General features: G+C 26.1%; 3 protein-coding genes across 6 annotated transcripts; all 3 read right to left on the reverse strand.

The window, feature by feature from the left end:
• Positions 1-554: 554 nt before the first annotated feature.
• On the reverse strand, positions 555-5,240 carry LOC112682063. The gene is made up of 3 exons (XM_025552525.1): positions 4,979-5,240; positions 2,412-3,880; positions 555-1,718 (listed from the first exon to the last, which is right to left on the reverse strand). Exons 2-3 carry the CDS (start codon positions 3,708-3,710, stop codon positions 729-731), a joined length of 2,289 nt encoding a protein of 762 aa, XP_025408310.1. The 5' UTR covers positions 3,711-3,880; positions 4,979-5,240; the 3' UTR covers positions 555-728.
• A 449-nt stretch (positions 5,241-5,689) lies between these two features.
• LOC112682141 (ninjurin-2-like) lies at positions 5,690-12,404 on the reverse strand. 4 transcript variants are annotated; one of them, XM_025552652.1, is made up of 3 exons: positions 12,165-12,404; positions 8,115-8,225; positions 5,690-5,997 (listed from the first exon to the last, which is right to left on the reverse strand). In XM_025552652.1, exons 1-3 carry the CDS (start codon positions 12,192-12,194, stop codon positions 5,803-5,805), a joined length of 336 nt encoding a protein of 111 aa, XP_025408437.1. In that variant the 5' UTR covers positions 12,195-12,404; the 3' UTR covers positions 5,690-5,802. The 4 variants fall into 4 exon arrangements, with proteins under 4 accessions (XP_025408437.1, XP_025408434.1, XP_025408436.1 ...); XM_025552649.1 differs by having other exon boundaries at positions 5,692-5,997; positions 8,049-8,225; positions 12,165-12,402; XM_025552651.1 differs by lacking the exon at positions 5,690-5,997 and adding an exon at positions 6,290-6,568 and having other exon boundaries at positions 12,165-12,403.
• A 7,190-nt stretch (positions 12,405-19,594) lies between these two features.
• On the reverse strand, positions 19,595-21,275 carry LOC112682027 (zinc finger Ran-binding domain-containing protein 2). Its single transcript, XM_025552480.1, has 2 exons — positions 20,304-21,275; positions 19,595-19,851 (listed from the first exon to the last, which is right to left on the reverse strand). Exon 1 carries the CDS (start codon positions 21,036-21,038, stop codon positions 20,322-20,324), a length of 717 nt encoding a protein of 238 aa, XP_025408265.1. The 5' UTR covers positions 21,039-21,275; the 3' UTR covers positions 19,595-19,851; positions 20,304-20,321.
• Between the last annotated feature and the right edge of the window lie 545 nt (positions 21,276-21,820).

Genomic DNA, 21,820 nt, shown 5'->3' on the forward strand with positions numbered 1-21,820 from the left:
TATCTTTTAAGAACGTATTGAATAGTATGTGTTTTCAAATGCTTCTCTAATCTGATCAACATTTTTCAAATTATCAACATTGATAAGTTCTATCGGGATCTGGATATCATCAAATTTTCAAATAATTTATGGTAGTTCATCTTGACGAAATTCTACTAAATGTTGCAGTTTAATTAAAACACAAATTTATAAAAATAAAATCATAACTATGTACAAAATAATGAGGTAAAAATGTAGTAATTTTAATACTTAATACTATATTTTATTTGAGTATTTATTTTAAATTGTCAATATATTTTTAGAGTAAAAATGTTATTTTTATGCTCAATAAAATGTAATTATTAACATAATTTGAGTTATTTATTAGAATTTAAAATAAATTTAAATATAAAATAGCTAATATAAATTAAAATAAGTTATTTAAAATAAAATAAAATATTATTTTGAGTAATAAATCTTAAAAAAAATTATAAGAAGTTGTAATCATAACACTAAACAACAATAAAAACAGCACTTTCAATATTCACACTATGAATGCACAAAAAAATTATAAAAACAACAAACTACTAAAGAGCTCAATAATGCATGGCACATGTTACTCTCTAATAACTTATACTAATACTAATATTATCCTTAATATATTGTTCAATTAATTTAAATGAATAATCCTTTTTCATAATTACTCAACCACTTTCATTGATCATTTAATGATTTTGATTGTTAAAAACCTAGTCATTATCACTAACATTTAAATTGTTATCAGGAAAATTATGATTAGTGTTATTTGAATCCAAAATAATTGCCTTTTTTCTATCTGAATCACTAGAAAAAATTATTGTTTGATTGGATGTTAAGTTATCTTCAGCTTTTTTTTTCTTTTTTTTAGATGATCTTGCATTCTTAGATGCCTTTTTGCGTTCAAGAAGAGTCTTTTTAAATATTTCGAAACCTTTTTCTAATTCGCTCATCTCCTTAGGAGCACGTGGATAAATATCAGGATATAAGTTAACCATCATTTGTTCCACTTCAGTTCGATCTAATAACTTCCTTTTCTTTTTTCGTTCTGAATAACTCTCACAAGAGGGTTTCCACATTTTTAAAATTTTTTCTTTATCTAATTTTGTAAAGCATTCATTTTCACAAAGTCTATTCTCATTTGTTATTATATCATTATCTGCAGAAAAAGTTAATGGTTTTAAAAGATCAATATCCATTATTTTAGTGTTCACAGTTTTTATATTATTAATTTTTCTATCTCTAATTTCCATAGAATCATCTGTAATGCTTATAATATTCTTTAAATTGTTATCCATTTTAGGTTCCATATCTGATATATTATCAATGAAGACTGGTTCTGTAAGTTTAAGTTCAGTATTAGCTATATTTTCTTCTGTTGTTGATTGGATTTCATTTTGATTTTCTTCTAATAATGATCGAAATTCAGCATTAACTTCAACTACTGATTCAGTTTCATTATTATCTGGTAATGGTACATTCTCATTATTTTGTAAAATAATTTCACTTGGTATAGTTTCGTCTGTAAAATCCTCGTTAGTTACATAATGATTTATAATGCTGTTATCAAGTTTCATACGTTCAATATACTGATCAATGATTTTTTGCAAATGTTGACATTTGTTTATTAGCTTATCGCGTCTATCAAATACATCATTTTTATAATGTTGCAACAATTCTCTTATTCCACCTTCAACACCAATCTGAAAAAAAAAAACACTTTAATTATTGATGAATTAAAGTTGAATAAATTAGTTATCTACAGAAAATCTTGATTTACCAAATAAAATAGACTATAATTAACTTTAACTATGATGTTTGTAAAGAACATATCAAATTTATTTCATAAACATAAATAATATATGATTTGATTTGTTTTATAATTGTAAATTATTAAAATTAATTGAATTTTCACAATATGTATTTATAAACATCTCCATTTTATTTTATTTCTAATATAATAAAATTTACAAAAAATGATAAGGTGTATGCGTTTTCTCAAGTTTCAAACTTGATTATTATATATAACTCAAATAACATCTATTGGAACTCAATTATTTATTTACTGAAAAACAAAAATTCTGTATATACTCTTGTACTACAAAACTTTGTTATAATTTACTAAAAACATACGTTCACAATTATAATTTGAATACAAATAATTTTAATCAGATGTAAATTTAAGTGATGAAAATAGTTAGTTGTAAACTAAAATAATTAAACACACTTTTCAATTATTAGTCAAAGGGAATAGCTTTTTTTTTTAAAAAAATATTAAATAAAAACTAAGTTAATAACTAAAAATATGACATACTAGTGAACTGTAGACAGATAGACAAACAGGTAATCAAAATAACTGAAAAATAAAATAAAACTAATACTTATAATAAACTCACCTCTTGAAGAGTAAGATTAATAGGATCAACACTAGTAGGATATGAACAATTTGATTGAATATCAAAGTACTTTTTCATAATAACAGCTATTCGTTTTATATAATCAATCATTACATCTGCCAACACATACAAGCTTTCTTCATTTGCTATATTAAATCCAGCATGAGCTGTAAAAATGACTGCACGTTTAACCATTATCTTAGTCCAATCATCGCGATCAATTTGATAATCATATTTTGAACAACCGTTCTTAAACATTAAGCGTTCTTCTGTTGAAAACGTTTTCTGCTGATGTTCAATTTGAGGTATAGGTGGTAATCTCATGCATTCATGTAATACTGTTAAATTATCTGGTGTTTCAGAAATTTTTTGAACTAAAATATCCATCTGTTTATAATGTTCATTAAGATCAATATTATAAATTATTTCTGAGTTAACAACATCAGAATCTTCAATAAAATCATTAGACTCTTCTTGATCTGAATTTTCATTATCATTTTCTAATCCAAGAGATTTTTCTTTGAATTTAAAATAATCACATTCTTCCAATTGCGTCACTTCAATATCTCCAGGTACTGCCATTGGTACAATAGAATCTTTTAAAAAACATTCCTTAAAAAAATCTAACAAATAACTTGTATCTTCTACAATATTTTCATCAGAAGCACTGTCATTTAATTTTGCATCAAATGAGTTAGGTAAGTTAAGTGACTTAGAATAATTAGATGGACCCGGTAAGCTACAAAAATCTTTTGAGCAAGAAGGGCCATATATATCAGTTAAATGAGTCAGGTCAGGTAATTTACAAGAATTAATAGAAATTAAATTGGTTTCATTAATGTCTTGGTCTTTATTTATATTTTTATTCAAAATCACTTCTTCCCTCAACTTAGATTTTAATTTCATATCTAATAGATTTATTTCATCAATGTTAATTATTTTAGAGTTTGGTATATCTCCATCTAGAGAACGTTTCAATTTTTTGGCAACTGGTAAATTTGAATTTTCTTCAATTCCAAGTTCTTCTAAGTTTTCTTGGCCAGAAAAACTGTTTTCTAATTTTTTTAAAGGTATTAATACTTCTTTATTATTTTTTTTATGTTCATCATTAATAACTTCAGAAAACAACGGAACATCTAAATCACCTTCAGTTAAATAAGAACTTTCATCAACAGACCATGATAAATCATCAGAATTACAATATACTTGAAAATAAAAATTTATATTAGCGGGTAATTTTTTAATTTTATCATTATGAACATCAACTTCGATAACAGAATTATCATCATTTTTTAACATTTTTTTTTTTTTGTTAGATCTTTTTCTGTGTAATATATTTATTTTATTGTCATTAACACCAATTTTCTTATTTCTTATATTTTTATTTGTTATAACTGAAGAACAAGTTTCTGTTTCAGGTTCCAAATTGAATGAAGTAAAGCAAAAGTTAATTCATCAATTTGCATGTCCTAAAACATAATAAAATATAATTTATATCCATATTGGCATTGCTAACATAGGTATTAGGCACTTATTTAATTGTATTAGTTCAGTCTTAAAATTAAATTAATTTAAATAAATGCTAATTGTCAATTTTAATGACTTTTTTCATTTTTGCTTTCTTTACTATGGCCTGCTATATTTTAAAGTTCTAAAAATTGGCCCTCTAGTTACTCTGAGTTGTCCATCCCTGATATAAGTGAACAATTTAAACTAGTTCACTAAAGGGTGAACTATGTTGTTTATATAATGTCCAATTGTGTATGATATGACATGTTGACATAGATATCTTATCGTTCAATGAAATAGTTTAGTGATCCAATTCCACAAAGTCAATAATGAACGAAAGAACTAGTTCAAGAGAATTTAAGTATCATTTTAATTCATCAAATTCATAAAATTACCAATTTAGAGACATTTAATTAATGTATCGTTATATTGATTTATAAATTTAGAAAAATAGAAACAAGAAACTCTGTAAATGTGTTATTGTTGGTAAGATGATTTGTTCAAATATATAAGAATATGATGTTAAACTGTTAAATTATGCAAAACAACTTTTGTTATAAACTTTTAGTTATATATTTTAAATTATTATTTATGTAATGGCACTAGATAAGAAATGACTAATAAGCTTTATGAATATATACCAATACATAATATATAATATTATAATATACTAATTTAATATTATATATTCATGTTTACATTACTGGAGCAGTTAGCAACTGATGTAACCGTAGTCTAAATCTGGACTGCGAAAGGCAGATAAATAGGACTGTCAACTAATCTTACTTAAATGCATTAATTACATTTTTAAATAATTAAATGATTAATGAAAAATAATAATATTTTATTATTATATATATTTTACAGTTGTTTCATAACAAAATAATTGTTTTCTCTGAAACTTGTTTATTTTGATCTTCTAGACTCTAACAAAAATTACTAGCTGACCCCTACATTATTTTATCAATAATCAGTGGTCCTCTAGAATTAAGTATATAATTGCAATAAAAGTGTAAAAGTTAAAAGATAACAATAAAAAAATAGCATTGAATCCTTACCTTACTACTTACTGTGAAGTTAATTATATTACAATATAAATAATATTCCATAGACCTATTAACTATTTAGTTAATAGATCTATGTAATATTTGATGCTATGCTGTTCTGTTTTGAACGAAGAGGATTTATTAGATTTTAAATTAAACATAAACCGTGATTATAAGGTGTATGTAGAAGCAAATGTCCTTAGACGCACTATTTCCATGTATAACAGAATTTTATTATCTATGACTATTCCACTATCATTGTATAATTCACTGTGTAGTTCACGGTGTAATCATAGGTGTAATAATAAAGATATGTTAGACATGTCCATGCTTATAATATTTGTTATTCCATTGATACCACGGTTGTGGTACACTCACATACGGATGGAAATGCTTCAAAAACGTGGCATATTTACACACATCGAATTCGTGTTCGTTTTTCACATTAATATTTTAAAGTATTGCTGCCAAAAAAGATACAACGATGTCGTCAATGATTTGATGTTTTTGACGAACATTAATCAGAAATCATAATATAATTAATGAGTCAGAAACGAATTTATTATTAAATAAATTCAAATTAAAATATTTTAATTTTTTCAAACGCACATGTCAAAATTAATTATAACTGGTTACCACGAGTAATTTTTCATTTTATTGGTACACAATATCAAGAACAAAAATAAATCAACTATTTCATTTACATTCAAATTAACTATTTTATTTTTTTAAATATACATTTGTCTGTTAGATATGTTTTCTTAAATAACAGATATTGAAAATCGAGTAATTTTTTTATAAAAATGTGAAAGGTGATGAATCACTTGATGAATGATTTAACTTATTTTTTTTAAATTGGTGCCCACCGTTGAACTAACGTCAAACCCAAAACCTGATATAGTTATATTGATAATAGTAATCAGGAAAACAATGATGACAGAAACATCGTTTAAAATCAAACACTTCCATTGATCCTTTTCTTTCTTAATGTCCAGCCCTCCGACAACCAAGAATATCCCACCAATGAGCACCTAAATAAAAAATAACGCATTTTTATTTATTTATAAATTTTATTGTATTCTATACATTTTTTTATTTGATAACATTTTATAATTAAAAAATGTATTTGATTCAAAATGATAATAGCGTATAAACATATATTTACGTATTTCATACTGTTAACGATAATATATTAACTATTTTAAATTTAGAAACTTTAAAAACACGAAGAAATAATACCTTAATTTTTCTTTTCAAATTGATGAATAATAAAATTGATCTTTGCAAGATAAATTTTAAAATTTAAAACCAATTTGTATTGATGATATATATAAATATTATATTTTATTATTTATTTCTATTGGATATCTATATTTCTGTGAGATTATGTTTTGTTAATTGGGACGCGGTGAATGTCGGAGTCGGTACGATGCTAGCCAGTCCGGAATCGAATGCTCCTATTATAATATTGATTGTGAACACCATAAATGTGCACACAACCGGCACTTGATTAATGAACAGCGACGACGTCTTGTATTCAACCAAATGAAAACGACAGTCCCGGAGCAAGTTTAGAGATAGAAATATTATTCCCATGAACACCTTACAATAATCGACAAAAAAAAAGGGTAGTGATTGGTTTACAACTTATTTTTAACAAAATCGGTTACAATGAATTTGTAAAAAATTATTTAGGTTTCAGCAAACCAGCTGATAAAAATGTTACTGTTATCAATTGTTACAGTATACTGGTTTAAGAAACCAACAAAAAAGGTATCGTGATATTTCGAATTTCTTTATAACCGATAGGTGAATAAGATTATTACTAGGGCTCAGAAATGATTGCAATAAAAAGCATTAAATTGTAATAATTTTAGTAAAAAATATTCAAAATTGCAAATAAAAATTACATTATTGCTTCAAAAATACACAAAGTTGCACTTAAAAATTGCAATAAACATTATTATTTACCAAAATAACTGTTTCAAAAAAATGTACGAGTAATTTTTTATTAAGATTGTTATACTACAAATGTGAATCCTTTAAAAAATATTTCAAAATAAAAATGTATGTTTATATTAAAATATTATTTTTAGTCTGGTCTTTCAAGTGACTACAAACAAAATTAATATTATTTAAAAACATTTTGTTTTATTTATAATAAACTTTTATGTATAAGTTATTGCATTAAGTGACGTGCGCAGGGGGAGATGATGGGGGATATGTCCCCTCATGGGGTTTTTTTTTAGTCTTAAACGTTTAAAAACGTATTTAAGAAATACGACGGGGCAGTCACGGTTAAATGGATTGGCGTTAATGAACGTACATCAAGACATTCCATTATCTTCAAAACAATTAATAGATGAATTTAGTGTATATGCCAAAAGGATGAATTTTCGCCTTGATTGCATTTTTTTTTTTTTTTTTGTATCATAATAAAGAATAAAGATTGAAAATAATATATTTTTATTTATGACATCCCCCCTATTACAAATTCCTGCGCACGCCACTGATTGCACTGCTTGATAATGATTTCTTTAAGTTCTCAAACTCGAAAGATCTCCGATTTTGAGCAGTGTCATATTTATTATTATACAGAATATGACTTTTATTATTAGGAGCTTTCATATTTTTATAAATTTTTATTATAACTTACAACTTTGATCATACAAAATAAACACAAATAATATAAAATATTTTTAAAGAAAATTCAGCCACATTTTTGATTTGGTCTAACTACCTATTCCTATTATTTATTTTTATATACGTTAAAAAAAATGAAATCGTGTTAATAACATTTATAAGTACCTATCTAAAATTGTATTATAGATGAGAAAAATCAACAAAATTTTTATTAAATTGAAAAATTTCAAAAATTGCATCGTAAGTTATACTCAATATTTTAGATTTTTTTTTCTTGCATGGAACGAATTTAAAACCTAATTATTAATAAATCTGAATTAAAAAAAAAATTTTTTAAATGCAACAACTTCTGAGCCCTAGTCATTACCCTTCACAAATGTATAACTTCTTGCATCTGTATATCGACTTTTGAATGCAACTGCGATAACATCTAACTCACTTGTAAGAATATAGAAGTAGCAATCAGAACCAACAGAGGCTTGTAAAACTCGTGTTTTTCACCTACTTGTAGGATGTACTTCAATTGGTTTGCATTAGCGGTCAACAAAGCAATATCCAACATCCCCTGAGCAATAGTTTTCTTGGTTGCATATCGGTTGACATCTAATGGCTTGGCCTTTAAAACATAATGTATAATGTATATTCTATAGCCTTGCTAAATTATAAAAATTAAGCTGGAAGCTGTAATAACAGTGTAACCACATAATACACAAAATAATAATTATAAAATAACAATACGAGTTCATGCTATTTGTTTGCTTCCCAGTCCTAATCCTTTTCATTATCACGAAAACCAAATTTATTAATTGCTAAAGGTTAAGTTAAATATATCTTAAACCTAAAAAGTAAACAAGGGTTAACATAATTAATATTGAATACACTCACCTTGATATAAGATAATATAGTTGTACAATATAATTAATTATTATTTTTCATATAACCATTATAGCCTTTGGAAACAAATGACGATTTTAAGAATTTGTGAATTTATCTATTTACTTAGAAATAATATGATTAATAACTATTTGAATTTTTTTTTCTACTAAATATTTTCTTTTTTAACAAGCTTGTTTCGATTTGTATAAAAATGAATTTCTCTGACATGCTTGATTGCCAAAATAGTGAAACCAGAACTAATTAGAAAAAACTGTCAGCGAACCATACATACATAAGTTAGGACGTTATTATGAAATGTATAATTCATAAACGATATAAAATGTATATATTTAGCATTTGAAGTCATATTGAATGTTGAGCTTAACTCATACGGACTACATTTGTGAATTGTTCTAAAATTAAAATTAATTTAAATTATAACACACTTATAACAAGTGGTTCAATTAAAATAACACCATTACATTGTATAGTTTAATATAATATACCATTACCATAAGCATGCGCAAAACATTGGTACTGGTAGGGCATAATTTTTTCTTTTAGGAAATCAGTTTAGGTAATGGTTATTAAGTAGCAGTACTACAATTTAATGAATACAGTTTTAAATTGTATTGTTAATGTTATGTCATAGTACAACATTAAATACTGTGTAAACAAAAAATAAAAATATCAGCCACACAAAAATAAATAATTTTATGGTTAATTGGCGATTTCCTGGAACTAATATTTTGAATTTTTCAATTATTTCCCCATAATTACGTTTCACACATAATTCTTGTTCGATAGGTACTCATAAATAGTAAGATGTCAAGATGCTCCTTAATTCATGCTAGCTCGAAGTTTAGATTTTATACAATATTTAGCTTAGAATAAGTTCTTACGTGAACAACATTCTGTTAGACAACTATCTGTATTAAATAATAGCATTGTTTTATAGATATTAATAAAAATATCTGCCTAGTCAGATTGAACCCATTGAAGCCACTGAATAATATTTATCATTGATAAACCTCTTCTCTGACAATTCTGCGGTTGGAATATTCTTTAATAGTCTAATTTCAATTTTAATTTATCAATACAAATATCAAATGTTTTTGACAAACAAGCATAATCATTGTCAGTGCTTGTAAGATTTATTAAACCATTAAATTTCTTACTTAAAAATGATAATAAAAGTTTTTTGATTAAAACATGAATTCATTATAAATTAAATCACTTAACATTTCATCTAATGTTATAATAAAAAATAGCAAGAATACTTCATTTATTTTTTAAATTCCGTAATATGTTGTGTATCGTTATTAGGATCAACGTTGATCCTAATATATATAATATATAATATATATTATGTATAGTACTATACATAAAATTGTCTTTTTCCTAACTTTAGATAATAATATTTAAAATAATAGCCTTTAGATAACTAACCTTTAGATAATATTTTTTTGTTTCGTGGAACCCCAACGTCTTTAAGTCCAACTTAACCCGAATTCTTCAATTATTTATTAAAAAACCAAATCCAAAAACTGTTATAAAGATAGTTCAAGATTATTGTTTACTACAATTACTGTTCTCAATATTCAGATACATTTCGTGGAACCTTTAAGAATCTTAAATTAAGATTATCTCACAGAACCCTTAGGTTCCAAGACACATACTTTGGGAATCGTTGGTAGGGCCTATACTATAGGCTATCCCATGCGCACACCAATGACTAGGGTTGGGATTTCAATGTATTTGTATCTTTTTTTTTTGGAATATCTTACACGATGCTTTCCAATCTAAAAATGTGTTTCAAGTACCCCATATTGTAACTACAAATTTTTTTAGAGGCATTTTTTACATTTTTAGTATATTTAATACTTTTTGGGAAATTTTTAACGTTTTTAAAATATTTTTAACTTATTTCTCGTATTATGACTAAAAAAATTAACTTCATTGAAATATAAACATAGTATTAACATTAACTAATTAATTAATTAGCATTAACACAGTCTATAAATGTTATAGATAAAATATGTCAAATTTAATTTTTTACTAATTTTTGTGTATTTTACATATAATTTTAAATACATTTGTATAATTTTACAAGTTAAACAAAAATTTTTTTTTTTGAATTTTTAAAATCATTAATACAAAAATAAAATGATATGATGTAAATGTATATTTAAATTAATTTTTTGAAAATACATTTCTTAGACTTTTTAAGTCATAAATACATTTTTTGATAAGGAATTTTTAAAAATTGTTTAGAGCATTTAATCCGAGCCCTACCTATGACCATTATGTGTATAGTCTCTATATAGAATGTTTATAGTGGGTCATAATAACTATTTACTAATAACTAATAAAAATAAATGACTCTAAAACAAAAAATATATATCCATTTTAATTGGGTACCTATTTAAACATTTGACCCGATAAAAATACTTCACAATTGTATATTCCTTATGAATATAAATGTGTAGGTGCTCAGGACTGCAATTGTATTATACTTACATAAACAATTCAACCAAATCATAATTAATTTGAATTACAAAGTAAATAATTGTACATATATTATAGGTAGCACTAAAGTTATAATTTTGGCTACCAAATGTTTCAGTAAAATATGAATAGTTCATAAATACGATACATACAGTATTAGAATACATATATTTTCATTTACAATTATAATGAATATTAAGTTATGATTATTGATATTGATCATAAAATATTATATTAAATATAAATAAGTTTGAGGTGTTGCCATAGATAATAGAATAATATTACTACTAATAATACTCTATTATCTTTAGTTGTTGCATAGAAACCAAAGCGACACATACACACAGGTAGTTACTGTATTATTACTGCATATACCTATTAACTAAAAGGTAATAATCAAAAAAAATTAAAGAATTTGTCTTTTGATTCAATTATCTTACTTATACTGTTCCTGACTAAAAGCCATAGATGATTAGAAATGCATTTTAACGAAGTAAAAAATAAATTAATATTTTTAATAACAATATAATTACCATATCTAATTTCCTATTGAAATTTTACTTACAATTAAAAATGACTATCTACCTACAATAATTTGTAATAATAAAATAAAAAATGTCCTAAATGATAGATGTATTATAAATGCCTCGTGGTTATAACATAAACAATTCAATTTAACTTTAATTTATTTAAACTAATTGTTGATTGCATATAATAATTTGGTTTAGATTGAACATGCATTATTGTTTATAAAATTTTAATTGCGTAGTACATCGTGACTTTATTTTTTACGGTGAGAGGAGGGATTAAATTATTTTATGTAATTTTTTATATTAAACTATGTATAAGTTATAAATCAATAATTATTTTATTCTATTATTATTATAAATACAATTAAGAGTTATTTATAAGCACATGATATAAATTAATGTTATCTTACTCTGTAACTTTGTAGTCATTTATGACTTTTGAACCTTTTTTCTTCTGGATGGTCGAGACCAGGACCCCCTCCCCTCCGTCAATACACCACTAAATATTTTAATCTTAGTTCTGCCGTTTGCGTACGTTGTTGTACGTCTCAAGCACAGCGTAAAGGGAGTGCTAGGGGGGTCTAGACCTTCCAGAAAACATTTTAGTAAGTATATAGTATTACACGAGTGTAGTTGCTTACCGTTGTAAAGTTCAAATCTCCGACTGACATGTTGACGTAGCACGTGTTGTAAAGATTCACACCGTATAAATTCAAGAATTCCTAAGTATTTTATTGGAATTTTTGTTTTATTTTTTTCTTACATAAATGCTTTTAATTAAAATCTAGTGTTTAGATAATCTATACTTTTGAACGGCCACGGCTTTCTGGAGACTATTTCATAGCACTGCTGTACCTATCCGGTGCTATACATACCGCAACCACCTCCATGGAATCTATTGTTACTATTTTACATCGAATTATACAATTCACGACCACCAGGTTCGCGTGCGTGTCTACCGTAGTGACCTATTTACATGTAGCCACTAAAGATACATTCTGAGGGTTGGCTCATTTTAAAAGGAAATTGTTTAAAAGTCTTATGATTTTGACTTACGGATGTTTTCAATATTTCTGTTATAAATTAAATGTGCCTATCCCGTAACAGTATATTTATTAAGAAATATATTAAGAAGCTAATAATATTATATCAACACTCGAAGGCTCAACGAATATTTTGTTGAGAGTCCCATTTCATAGATCTTTAACTCAGAAATATTATATTAAAATGAAATCATATAAAAAAATTTAATTGCTAAATTTGAAATTTAATTTTAGGTATAAATTAAAGGTCGGAAACTTATTTACAATGTCATACACATAAAAATTGATTAAAATCGATAACCAAAAACTATAAAGCCAATTTTAAAATATTACAATTAAAACGGTACAACTTAAATTATAGTAGAATAAAAAACAAAACAAAATGATAAATGAAAACTGTAAAATACATAAAATAAATCATAATAAACAAATAGTGATAATAAAATGTTATTGAATATTTTCATACTTTTTATTTATTATTAGTCAATTAATAAATACCTTTATGTGGAATAGAAATCTATTCCACATATATACATATTTCTACTTCCATTTATTATTATTATTATTATTTTCAGTTTACAAATTAGGGGCTAAATGCAAATGCTCCATCTGCACTTGCGTAAATCAGGGCCTGAGTCCGATAATAAAAACAATAACATACGAGTTTGGTCCAGCTATAAAAATCATAACATACTAGTTCGGTCCGACTACTACGACATTAAAACCTGTAATTTACAAGTATTGATACATTTGATAATATTAAAAAATTAATAGGTTTGAGTTTGTAAAAGCTGTTTGTAAATGCACCATTTAAATTTTTACCAAATGTGTACATTTTTAAATTGTTTAATAATTTTATTTATTTATTTACCATATACCATTATTCTAATTTTCAATTAATAATTATTTACCATAAATAAGAAACTTTAAAAAAAAAAAAATCATGCCTGTGTTCTAATGTATGGATAACTGACAGTCTTTGGTCTATAAAAATGAGAAGCGAAATTTTTTTTTGTACGGACCCAACTAGAGTAGTACTTATAAAATCGAAGAACCCAACTAGTGTACTACCTGAAAAAAAAATGGGGCCAAACTAGACTAAATAAGGGTCTTTGAGACCCAACTAGTATACGCCGTATTATATAGTGGTAAGAGACCAATCACTTACTATTAGAATATCCGAATTCGGATGAATTGAGTACAATTACCTATATAAAAATATTTATTAATTAAAATGTAATAATAATAGGTCCAGTTGACTCCCCCTCCAGTCACCTTTATACTCAGTCTGCCCCTCGTCATAATACAAATTGTAGTTTTGGTATGTATCAATATACGTTTATAATCAGTGCTCAGATGTTGGGGGGGGGGGGGCGTAGAGGGACTGAGTTCTTTTACTATTTTTTTTTTACGTACCCTGCATTTTTTTACTGGAACGGGACATGTTCACCCTTATTAATGTTCAAAATAATTTTTATTAAATTGTGGATTTTAATTTACGTAAATCTTATAATGAATTATAATATAATATTTATTTTTGATATTCGTTTACAACACTATATTGATATATATTAAATTTTCATATGTTTATTATATTAATCATCATAAGTTACTAAGTTATACGTCATAGTGTTGTATATAAGATATTTACAATTTTGCGGTCATATTTTATCGCAAATTTGTTCAGAATAAATGTATAAGTGTTTAATGCTTATTGATACTTAAGTCATTTTCTAATTACTAATTTTTATAGATTATGGCTACCGAAGAATTATTTTGATCGCTTTCATTTGGTTTTCGAATATGTCACGATTATATTAGAATAAGAGTGAAGCAAACTCTATCAGTTTTAAAACACAAACTAGTTCCAATTTTTTTGCCGGGCCCAAGTCAAATTGATTTTAAAAAAAAAGCTGAAGAATTTTCCTATAAATGGAATTTCCAAACTGCATAATTGGTATTGTTGGTAAACACATACGTATTCGGAGGTCGTAGAGAACCGAGTTTTTTTTAATTATTTTAATAAATTTCTTTTCTTTGACAGAAAAAGTTAATTTTGCCACATTATCGCAGGCGACAGTTGCAAACATTGCTCTCGGACCGGTGCTGTCATTGGTCGCGCCGAAAAACGTTGGTTGCAACGCGACGGTCGCGTTTGAGAAATCGGTCAATAAATAATACATATAAACAGAGGGAGAGAGACCGTCGCGTCTAGGAAACCGTACCTTATATATTTCAGTTGAATGACCTTGTATTGAAATAGGGTTTTTGAGAAATGAAAGAGAGTACCAAAATACACAGTTTCAGATAAATTTCAAATTGTTGACCCGGACAGTACGCGTATACTCAATTCAACATACTTTTTTTAAATGGCAACACCATTTTTTCTCTACATATTCGAGTAGAGTATTTTTATTTAATACAATAATTTTTATATAAAAAGTTTTTTCTAAATATAAAATTAATAAAGTTGTAGTTGAAATTTAATATTTACGAATAATCTGGTTTTGATAAAATTGTAATTATGCTCAATTTAATACTTGAAAATCAAAATAGTATCTCCAATGTTGTTAAATACAGGAAAAAGTGATTTGCTCTGCTCGGCGCACGATTGAACTTGTATATTAAATTTATTTTTGCTATAATATGCTCTGATCAATAATACTACTGCAGTTCCGTCTATTTCGCCGGCGGTACAGATATATTCTGTGACGGCCGTGTCAAATCGTTTGTAATTCATTATAAATTTATACTACACATTACGGCTTCACTCAATAGCGGGTAGTGCGCGTTATGTAAAAACATGGAAGTCGTTCGCAGCGTCAAGGACTCAGCATCAGTGAAAAGAACTCGCGAAGGGAACGAATTGCCACGAGGTTGCTGTAAACAAAATCTATAATTATATATACATGTAAGCCTTATTTAAGTGGGCCATAGGGCAACCAAATGTTTTATCGGGGAGAAGGAGAAAATGATTTAATAATAATAATAACATAAGATTTAAATTTATGAGTTAATGCTAAGAAACTTTTACGAAAAGCTACATAGGTATTTAATTACCATGAAAATAGTCGAATTCACAAACAAATTGCAAAAAGCGGAATCAAATGATTTAGATCTTTTCATCCAAATACTTAAAATTTATTCTGGCAATTTTAATTAATTAAGTAATAAATACTGATATTTGTGAATAATATTTTGAAAAATGATTAAATATTGATATAACATTAAAAATGTTCGTGACTGTAAAATATTGTATTACAAATAAAAATTATTTTCTTGTCTCAGTGAATGAAATACTCTTTAAAAATTATCAAATATAATTTGTACTTATATTTTCGGATATTTTCATCAAATCACATTGGGTGTATTGCCGTATGCGTATAGGTTATACCATTTAATTAATTAACACAATTAACTATGTAGTCACGATATTAATAAAACTAATTCTTAAACCAGGGGTGGGCAATTGGTGGCCCGCGAGCCTTTTTTATCTGGCCGCTCGTGCTATATTTTAAAATTACATCATACAATTTTAAAGTTTATCGTCTATGTATAAGTATAGCTTTCAACCATAGCTGTTTGTACTATTTAGTTTCTTCATATCATTCATATCATGCTGTAGTGTGTGTTGAATTTATTATTACCATGTATATAAATATAAATGCTATTTAAAATTCATATTTTGAATGACTTTTTTTTTCCTGTTCTGGCTCGCTAGATTTTAATTTTCTAAAAATTGACCCTCTAGTAACTTTGAATTGCTCATCCCTGCCCTTGATGATAAATTACTTAAAATATATTTTTAGTGTATGTATTGCAGTGCACACATGATTTTTTTTTTTTGGCGGGAGGGTCGTGCTATTAATAATTTACTATGACCTCTTAAACCCCCCTTTCTGTGTGGGCCACTGATCCACTGATGTGTGGTATAATAACTTACTGTACACTGACCAATTGTTGTTGTTCCTTCAGATAGTCCACCGGTGACACGTCCGAGGACATCGCCATTGTGCTATTGTGGTATAGCAGCGTCACGCCGTTGGCAATAACGATTGAGTGGAGGCGATGTCACGTTATAAGTACCAAAGTATTGAAAGCTCGTGCGAGCAGCAAAAACTAACAATATTTATTTTATGTTTGACACATGTTTGTTTAATCGATAAAATAAATAATAATACACATGGGTACTTGTAACGTGATGAATTCTTATATTTTTCTTTAGTACACTCACATTATAATATTTATAGCTTATAATACTATAAAAAACTTGTAAGGAAGAGCCTAATTATTTTTACGATCTATTTGAATAAACTTTTAATTGACAAAAAAAATGCTTCGTTTATTACGTACAATTTTTATACAACCACGTTGTGTCTGCAGTATGAAAATAATTCATCCATATATAAATGAATTATTCTCATTAATTGTTAAACGTTTAAGTACATATATATATATACAGTGTTCGATTTGGGGTGGACGCAAGGGGAAGGAGTACCCCATCTAATTATTTGTAATTTTAGCGCCCCCCTACTAATATAATGTTATAATTATAACACTTAATAAGTTTTGGGGACGCAATTTTTTTTTAAGCAAACAGAGTCCCCCATCTTTAATTTTGCCAAGTTAGTATATATATAAACATTATACGTGAATTCAGGGTTGGTAGGGGGTCTATCGTCCCCTCTTCTTGTTGGTTATATTAAAATGTGATAACCGAAGTAATTAATAAATTGAATGCAGTATATAAAAAAAAGTATTCAGGAGAAGTATTCAGTATTATAAGGAATTGCATTATTTACCATTGCAAGTATACATATATGCATGTAAAATTAAAATAAATAAATTAACTAGTATTTAGATACCAGTAGGTTTCTAAAAATCCCCTACTTTTCATTGAATCTCGAGTGGGTGTCCGAAGGTGTGTAGTCCGAAATTGAAAGTGTGCACTACGGATTTGAGAAGTATGTAAATGTAGGCTAATAGGCACCCATAATCATATCTGATAAGCATTTTCATTACTTAATACAGCATAAATACTGTTTAAATTTTTTAAGTAATGGTTTTGATTAATTTTTTTATTTGTATTAGCTTCTTCTTTCGTATAGTGGCAATAGTAGAACGTACCTAGATATCCAATTTAAATACCGAAAGTCAATGGTTAAGATTATATAAATAGGTACCGATTAATACGCATTAGTATGACAGATATAGATAGATTAGATAGATAAATAGATTATAGATTAGATAATTTTGAACGTATGAAACCGAACTCAAACTTCGTACAAGTGTACTAAATTTGAGTTAGATTAGCATGTATGATGGCCCTTAAAATTAGGTACATTATCTTAACCTACATCTTTGTATAATTTATTAATTATTTCCGTAACATTTTATGCATTTTATTTTTATGTTCGTAGAAAACAATTTAAGCTATATTTTTAGAGCAATGAGATATGAGAAAATGAAACTAATAAAAAAAGATCATTAACAATATTTTTATAAATATTGCACTAAAAAAAATTTAAAAACTTTTTGATTTATTTTAATAATGACCAACCTATAAATATTAAACTTATTGATTTACTAGTTGAACTAATTGAAACTTTTAATTAAACTTCTCCTAGAAGGAAAAAAAGCCAATTATTTAGACTAGAATTAAATTAATTTATCACACACAGATTAATATCCTAATAAACCCAATATAACAATTTAAGTCAGCTGAAAACCTTCATGAAAATAAAATAAATAAAACTATAATTAACATGTTAATAAATTTTCGTTAACAACAATTATTGGGGTTGTATTGATCAAATATAAAATATAGTAGATACCCAGCGCATACAACTACTCTAAAATATATAATCAACACATTTAATGACGCATTTTACATTTAATCATGCATCACTATGTAAATTATAGGCTGAATAACTGATACAACCATTCAATTTCTTTAATATGAAATTCAAAATCTCATAATCAAGACTACATAGAAAACAATATCTAAATATTTACATTAAATTATCATGCAAATATAGTAATTTCAGTCAATATATTTATAAATATACACAATATAAGATAGAAAAAGATTTTAATTTTAAAATATAAGCAAGTATTTAAATTGCTCATGTTGAAAAAATTATAAAAACCAAAATAAAATATATAATTTACATTGAAAAACATCTATTATTTATTTATATTTTCTAAACTTAAAATCTATTTCTATTCAAATGAAAAATAAATACTAGATTTTGGATTTTAATTATCAAAATATAACACACTTAGTCCATCAATAAAAACTATAAATATGGCAATTATTAAAATTGTGTTAGTATATAAATTATGTTATAATTTTAAGTTGATATTTTAACTTCAGACATTAAATAATTAATATTATGTAGTCTGGATTTGTGAAAACTATTTAAAAAACTTTTTAACATAGTGAAATATAATAGTATATATTATAATAAGAACTAAATGTATTTTAAATTATTTTAATTTGCAAGAATAATGTTTCATAAAAATTCAGGAAATTTTAAACTTATAGTTTAACATTTTAATTATTTTGATAATTATAAGATTTAATTTAATTTAATTTGAATTTGAGAACAAAATAAGATTCAAATTGACAATAACAAATAAATTAATAATTCATAATAATAGTTTTGACTTTATACTAAATGATGGAAGTTTTGAACATTGTGAAGTAAATAGTTTAACTTAACTACATATTTACTTAGAACAATATAGTTCTAACTATTCAAAAATGCATAGTAAACAAAAATCAAACCAGCCTAAACTAAATCTATTTTTGTCTATTATTATGTATTTATTCTGAGTAAAATAAAATAATTAATAGGGTTCATTATTACACAGGAATATAATATTATACATAAAGATATTAATACTGACTGCAATCAACTTACACAATGTTTCAGCAGAAAAATATAACAAATTCCGAAAATAGTAAGATTATTATGAATAAAAATGCATGTAACCGTTTGTAAAATAATGAAATATTATTTAAAATATATGCACACAAATAAGATTGGAATAATTTAAAATATTTCTGACTGTACAACTTAATTAATGACATAGTTTTAGATTAAGTATGTATTTGGTTTTTAATGCAATACATTTAATGACAAAATAAAAATATGTAACAGTAAAAAGTTAAAAATAGAGTTAAAAAAAACATCATAAACTATTAACTATATTTGCGGGATAATGGATTGGTTGGAAAATATTCATGTAGACTTGTCAACAATTTCAGAAACAGCAGCAACTGAAAGACAAAATAAAAATTAGTTAATTTAAAATTTTTTATTTTAATACATAGTTATAGTGCAATTTCTCAAAATTTTGAAATACAAATAGTAAATTATTCTTGATAGTTTTAATTGGATTAGTAGCATAAATGAAGCTCAATGAATTGGATGAATCACATGTGTAAATACTATATTATTTTATTACTTATATATATATATATATATTTATACCATAATAAAAACATCACTCATAACATATTCCAAGGGGGAAATCTAACCTACCCCAAGATATACTACTGAATTAGATAGATCTACAAGAGCAATCATATGCTATTTGAATTTGAAGAAAATAATCAAAATGATCAACATATATATAAGATTAGCTATTGAAATTGTACAATTAATAAGATAAATAATCATAATAATTTTTTTAAATAGGATAACATAAGATAAGATATTTACTACTTACAAGATATTTTTATAAATATTATTTTATAGGTGATCTTGATCTGGATCTTGATTTATCTTTTTTGACTAAAACTGCTAAATCATCCCATTCAGATAAATCATACTTTGAAAGATCTCCTTCTTCATCATCGTCATCATCATCATCATCATCATCATCATCATCTATTTCATCTTCTACAACAGTTTTTGACCAAATTTTATTTTTTCCTCTATCGCTTTCTTCATCTTTACCATTTTGACTATTAGAATCTTCACTTATAGAACCATTTCCTCGTTTTTGTTTTTTTTTCTTGCGACCAAACTCATCATATTCATCATCTGATTCTTCTCGCTTTACATACTCAACAACTCCTCTGTCATTGTAACCACCACCATAACCAGTACGTTCTTCTGGATCCGCAAATTTAGGTGCATTACACATATTACATTGAGATCGACGTGCCCAATTTACATTACCACATTTACTACATTGCCAGTCATCAGCTGAAAAAAGTCCTTTACTTTTTTCAGCAGCAGCCTTGCCAATTTCAGCACCTGCTTTTTTTTTTATTGGTAAATCTTCACGTTCTTTATTACATCGGTTACAATGTGTACGACGAGCAAAGTTTATATTTGCACATTGAGTATTTGGACAGATCCAATCACCATCACTCATTCGAAATGCTTTACCTGCCGCTGCTACGGCCGCTGTATCTAATGGTTCTGAAACTGCCTTTGATGTCATTTCGCTAGACATGAGGATGGTATGTCTTGAATTGTTACCAGAGAAGAAATCAAATGGTACCTTTTATTAGTGGTCAATATTAGCTGCTGCACATAGTAAGTGTGAAAGCCCGTATTCACAATCAATTCGTATGCATATTAATTGGCAAAGGGATCTCAATTAGAAAAGTAATGTGATAAGTTACATACTCATGTAATTATTTGTATTGTCAAGCATATAGATAACATTTAATATAAGTTATAATAAAACGCATTTATATAAAAGTTAAATAATTTTATTTTCGTTAAATGTTAAAATTCTCAAATTACTCAAGAACGTAATTACAGTTTTAACAAAATTAATAGCGGTGAAAATATTGAGAAAATGTATGCAAAATATAGAATAAAAATACTAGACAGTAAATACCCCACAAAAAAAAAATCGGCTTTCGGCAATCGTACTTATACAAGTTTTGATGTTACTGGTGGGGTATGCGGTGTGATAACGGTTCTACCAGTGTTGCCAAATGATGAGTGAGTTGATAATGGTGTACGCAAACAATAATTTTGAATTGAATTCAAAATGCAATTTTATAAAACGCAATAACATAAATTTAAAAACAAATCCTTGTACTTCACATGACGATACGTTCGATCGAGATTAGAGTTTAAAATGTTAACAAAACAAAAATATGGGTGTTGAATATACACTGTTTCGAAATAGATGCTAAATATGACTAATATGAATTCATGGAAATTATTTTATACCGTTCGATCAAAAACAAAATGGCAGCCGACAGTCATAACACGAGCGGT

The sequence above is a fragment of the Sipha flava genome, unplaced genomic scaffold, assembly GCF_003268045.1.
Source record: "Sipha flava isolate LNK unplaced genomic scaffold, YSA_version1 1_pilon_pilon, whole genome shotgun sequence".
Classification (NCBI taxonomy): Eukaryota; Metazoa; Arthropoda; class Insecta; order Hemiptera; family Aphididae; genus Sipha; species Sipha flava.